Raw genomic sequence first — 6,000 nt, 5'->3', positions numbered from 1 at the left:
AAACCCAATTAATGCCGTATTTTTTAAGTTGAAGTGCCGCTTTCGTTAAGTCTCAATAGTCAATAGTATTGTTATCTATCATTCTTTCTTTTTTTTTGTCAACTGTTATCTGTGTCATTCATAGCCAACAAAAATATATATGATTTAGAGCATTTACTAATTTTATGTCAATTGGATTATACTGTAACGTGACTTTTTATGATTATATATATGGTGCTGTTTTACAAATTTACTGCATTTCTTTTCTTCAAAATATTACAACTAAAACGTGTTTTGTTTATAACATTTTAGAATGGAGTCATGAAGTCTAGTAAACGAGTACATTGAACTTTTAATTATTGTCAATTATCAAAACACGAAGTTTTGTTTTATTAACCTTTTTTCTCAATTATTGTGTTCTTGTGGAGGAAATGTTATAGGTCGACAGAATTTATCCGGATCACGCGTGGGAATTATATTTTGCCAAAAACAAAAGTAGGAATTATATGATATATCATATATTGTATCATATTATTGCTATTTTTATTTGTTATTGTATTATTTATTAATAAAGTTTTTTTGGCTCACCAACTTAAGTGGCACTAATGGCATTGGCCCCTTAAGATGTAGGTTACCATTAATTTATGTTGACATATTATAGCTGTCACTGGACGTATCTTTATGAGTATATATATATTTCTCACAATTGTCAATACATATGGTTATAAGTTATAACTTATAGCTTATGACAATGTCAACTTGTCCCATCAACAACATATGTCTCATCCAAAACATTGGACATGATATCATAAGCACTTGAAACTGTTAATCTAGTAGCTAGCTTACAAACTCAAATTTAACTCATTACTCTATTATACAGTATAATATACCGATTGAATTTAGGATAAAGTACTCAGGACCGTTTCTATCCCATGGCAGAGTAGGCAAATGCCATGGGTCCATCACAAATATAAAAAAAAAAATTTAAGTAAAAGGATCCAATTTTTTCAAAAAAAAAAATTTATTAAGCGTTTTTAGATTTTTTAAAAATTTGACAAAGGCCCTATTTTAGTTTAATTACTTGTTTCCTTAAAACAATTTTCGCCTGAACAAAATCATGTGTTTAATAAGGAAGATGATTACGGAGACAAACTCATAAATGAAGAAATTAAAAGGCTGATATAGTGTAGGTGACTTAATATGTATACAATATTAGGTTATACTCATAAACACAATGACGAACATATAACAACACTACACAACACAAACACATGACATGCATTGCAAGTTGCAACTATACGTCAACATTTTTGGTTGGGAAGAATTATCAACAACAAACTTTAATTGCCTTATTAATTGCTCATACTTTTTTAGATTTCTTTCCACATTTCATTCTATGAAAAAAGTCTATAAAACAATTAATACGATTATATCCTCACCTTCCATTCGACACACTTGTTCTCTTTTTATATATTCTCTGCTCTCACCTCAACTCCACACACTAACTAAAATATCAAAAGTTAAAATATCACTAAAATGGAAGGGTCGATGGCTGTGATCATCCTTACCGTCATCGTAACCTACCTTATATGGTTCGTTTCTTTACGCCGTTCATGCAAAGGTCCACGTGTCTGGCCTTTATTGGGCAGTCTTCCCGCACTCATCACGAACGCTCACCGCATGCACGACTTCATCGCCGATAACCTCCGCAAGTCCGGCGGCACGTACCAGACGTGCATATTCCCGATCCCGTTCTTGGCTAAGAAACAAGGTCACGTGACTGTCACGTGCGACCCCAAGAATTTGGAGCATATACTAAAAACGCGGTTCGATAATTACCCCAAGGGTCCTAGCTGGCATTCGGTCTTCCACGATCTGTTAGGAGATGGGATCTTTAATTCGGATGGCGACACGTGGAAGTTTCAGCGGAAGACCGCCGCGTTGGAATTCACCACTCGTACGCTTCGTCAAGCCATGGCTCGTTGGGTTGATCGAGCCATCAAGAACCGTCTCGTGCCGATTCTCGAATCAGCTATGAGTCAAGCCAAGCCGATCGATCTCCAAGATATTCTTTTACGGCTCACTTTCGATAACATTTGCGGCTTAACGTTCGGCAAAGATCCGCGAACGCTCTCTCTAGAGTTTCCCGAGAACGGATTCGCGGTGGCTTTTGATGGAGCCACCGAAGCCACACTCCAACGGTTTATCATGCCGGAGTTTGTTTGGAAGCTACGAAAATGGCTTCGGCTCGGCTTGGAGGATGATATGAGCCGAAGCATCAGCCACATAGATCATTACTTATCGGAGATTATTAATACACGTAAGCTCGAGTTGCTGAGTAAGCAACAAGATGGATCAAACCATGATGATCTATTGTCACGGTTCATGAAGAAAAAGGAATCCTACTCGGATAAGTATCTTAAATTCGTGGCGCTCAATTTTATCCTAGCCGGAAGGGACACGTCATCGGTTGCTATGAGTTGGTTCTTCTGGTTGGTCAGTCTTAACCCCCGAGTCGAAGAAAAAATCATAAATGAGATCTGTACCGTTTTGATCAAGACTCGTGGCACCAATGTGTCAAAGATGACCGACGAGCCGTTGACTTTCGAGGAAATTGACCAGATGGTTTACTTAAAAGCGGCATTGTCCGAAACACTAAGGCTATATCCATCGGTACCGGAAGATTCAAAATTCGTTGTTGCCAACGATGTTTTACCAGACGGAACATTTGTTCCATCCGGATCTAACGTTACATATTCGATATACTCGGTCGGGCGTATGAAATTTATTTGGGGTGAAGATTGTCTCGAGTTTAAACCGGAAAGATGGTTAGACGAAAACCGGGAAGATATATGCAACCAATACAAATTTGTAGCGTTCAATGCTGGTCCACGGATTTGTCTAGGCAAAGACCTAGCTTATCTACAGATGAAATCGATTACTGCTTCGATTTTGCTCCGACATCGGCTTACGGTAGCTTCGGGACATCGAGTGGAGCAGAAGATGTCGTTGACGTTGTTCATGAAGTACGGTCTTAAAATGGATGTGCATAAAAGGGATTTGACTTCGACGGTGGAGAAAATGGTGAATGAGATGAGTAAATACGGTGAAGTTAAGTCGGTAGCTGGTGTGGCATAAGTAACGTGGACGATGGTGCTGATTTATAGTAACTTTATTATTGTTGTAAGCAAATGAAAACACGTATATTTGTGATTCTTGTTTATTGTTTTATATATATTGATAATAAAACTGTCTTACAGCTTTTTCTTTCTTAAAATACGAACATGATGATAAACTCCTAGAACGTTATTGAAATATATAACACACAATTAAAAGTTCAATTTTGTTATTAAAAAGACTAAACACCAGATAGAATTGATCTGGGGAAATACTAAATAAATCAATGGTGACGGTTAGGTGCGTTACTTAAATTAAGTGGGATATTTAAAGAGTTGCTAATTGCAATCTCTATAAAACATTATTATATACTGTAAGTAAGCGTTACTAATTATATGTGTGGTTGTTTCTTGAAGTTGACTGATACTGTGCTTTGTGTATTTCAGGAGAAGGTGTCAGACATGTCATGAAGTTGAGTGATCTGTGATTTGGTTTTTAACCAAAAACGTATCTTATAATTCATTTTGAATGATCGAGCAGACAAATTTCTAGTTCCTTTTGGTTCAAATAAACTGACTTGATTTGGTTTCTTAGTTTTGAATTTGTTTCTTTCTTAAACAAATCGGAATTCTAACTAAAACTGAATTTTGTTTGGTATATATATTTAAAATAATTCTAATGTTGTTAAATATTAATACGTTGAGTAACTAACCGGATGTAGGATTTCTTCTTTTTGGTCTAATAGTTTGGTTTCAATAAATTTAACACGTTTTCAGGTATTATAAATTTTTAACATTTAGTTAATTTTAAATGTTCTTATTGAATAATATTTGAAGTAGAAAATGTTTTAAAAGTTATGTAAACCGTTTTGATTTAACAAAGATTATCTTAAAAAATAAATGTTAAATTTTGTTTAATGTGATAATAAATCGATCTTGACATTTTCTCTAATTTTTTTTTTTGTCAACAAAGTACAAGATCAGTTCAAATGAGCCAATTAGAAGAAAAATCATTTACATAGGTAATTAGATACGAATTGATATTTTTCTAATTTGCTTAAGGAAAAAAAAAGTGTTATAATTTATTTTGGTTACTCACGATGTGAATTTAGATACTTAAGCTTTGTTTTTTTATCGTTGTGATTTATTATTTAATATAAATTATGAGAACTGTTACATAAACTATTCTACCACTAACAATTCTTTCCGATCCTAGTACATCTACCACATACTACAAACTGTAAAAGTATTATTAATCAATTTTTGGTAAAACTATTAGGTAAAAAACTTCTAGAGATTAAAAAAACTCATGTTTTCTTCTTTACCCACAATTAATAAAAAATAATCTAAAAACAAGTCTTGTGTTTAACATAGCTTTCTAGAAAACCAAATTATTATCCTCCACTGGTCCAATTTCGTTGTAGACATCTCCAAACTCCAGCTGACGCATGTAATCATGCTGATTAGCTGCGCTTACATCCATATTAAATATCAGCAGGGGTAACAATAGCAAATCACTACTAAACATTCAAATCTATACATATTTTTGTTGTTGCATATGACCATAAAGAGGTTCTTTAGATAGATTTGTGAAAAGAATAAGTGCATATAATGTTGAAAGTGAGCAAGTTAATGTGATAAATGCATCTAATGTTGAAAGTGAGCAAGCTAATGTGGTAAATGCATCAAATGTTAAAAGAAGAATTCATTTAGACATTTAGTCAAATGTTTTGTATTTATTACTTACTAATTTTTCTTGTAGTATAAGTATCAGTTACTAGTTTTTTGTCCCAAGGTTAGAGGTCAAACTGGAAGAAAACGCATAAGGTCAACGGTGCCAAGCAATGAAACCACCCAATTTGAATGTTCTAAGTTAACATGCTCGTCCAAACACGTGAATATGACATTGACATGCAATGGTTTTATACATTATTTACATATACTAGCTAGCCGTCCGAACTCCCAAGTAGCATCACATAATAATAATTCACACTCTTCCACATTAACCATTATAGAATTTTTAGTGTATAGCAGTATAAAAAGTGATCAAGATCATCTAGTTTCAATATTGTCGTTGCATCATCTGTCCGAGTTAAATATGTAAAAAACTATAGTTTATAATCCAACTATATCTAATTTTTTATCATCACATATTTTAATGTTAATAATTACATATGATTGTTGTACAAAAATAAATCAATATTGACTAAATTTGTGGTTTCACACAGAGACCATTCAGCACATCACAGAGCGGTTTTAACAAAAACAAAAATATAACAAACTAAAACTCTAAAATATAGTAGAACTAATTTGTGGTTTTGAATAGAGACCATTCCACACAACACAGAACGGTTTTAATCATAATAAAATACGACACAAAAATACAGAATAATCATTCTTTTTCAATATTCAAATGATTATTAGCTCATAAATAATAAATACAAAAAATCAAGAAAGATATATTGTAAAATAAGGTATTTTCAAGTTTTCTCTAATTATATATAATCGATTACAATGTAATTTATGTTATATATCTAAGTAAATACATGATCATAATCAATAGGAAAAAATCATGACAGAACTGAATATCTTTTTTAAAAAAGGGTTTAAGTGTATAACAATATAAGAAAATGTAAAAGATCAAGATTTCTTATTTTAATTTTGTCATTACATCATATTTATGAGTTAAATATATAAAAGCTATAATTTGTAATTTACCTATATTTTTATTATTATCACATGATTAAAAGTTAATAATTAGTAACGATTAAATCTATGCTTTTAGAATCATTCCGCCCGGCGTGAAACGAATTTAATAATATAAAAAAAATATAATATTAATCAGGTGCGACAGAAAACACAAAACAAACATTTTTAATATTTTTAATGATCATTTTCATAACTA

The 6,000-nt window shown here is 32.5% G+C and overlaps 1 protein-coding gene across 1 annotated transcript; it reads left to right on the top strand.

The window, feature by feature from the left end:
- The first annotated feature begins 1,369 nt into the window (after positions 1–1,369).
- On the top strand, positions 1,370–3,241 carry LOC104703994 (cytochrome P450 86A7). The gene has a single exon (XM_010420104.2). It carries the CDS (start codon positions 1,516–1,518, stop codon positions 3,115–3,117), a length of 1,602 nt encoding a protein of 533 aa, XP_010418406.2. The 5' UTR covers positions 1,370–1,515; the 3' UTR covers positions 3,118–3,241.
- Positions 3,242–6,000: the final 2,759 nt, after the last annotated feature.

Source organism: Camelina sativa, chromosome 7 (genome assembly GCF_030686135.1).
Source record: "Camelina sativa cultivar CO46 ecotype springtype chromosome 7, ASM3068613v1".
NCBI lineage: Eukaryota > Viridiplantae > Streptophyta > Magnoliopsida > Brassicales > Brassicaceae > Camelina > Camelina sativa.
The sequence above is the reverse complement of the archived record's forward strand: the minus strand, read 5'-3'. Positions and strand labels throughout refer to the sequence as shown.

Coding starts and splice junctions, on each gene's coding strand:
- LOC104703994 (XM_010420104.2), top strand. CDS start 1,516: ATGGAAGGGTCGATGGCTGTGATCATCCTTACCGTCATCGTAACCTAC.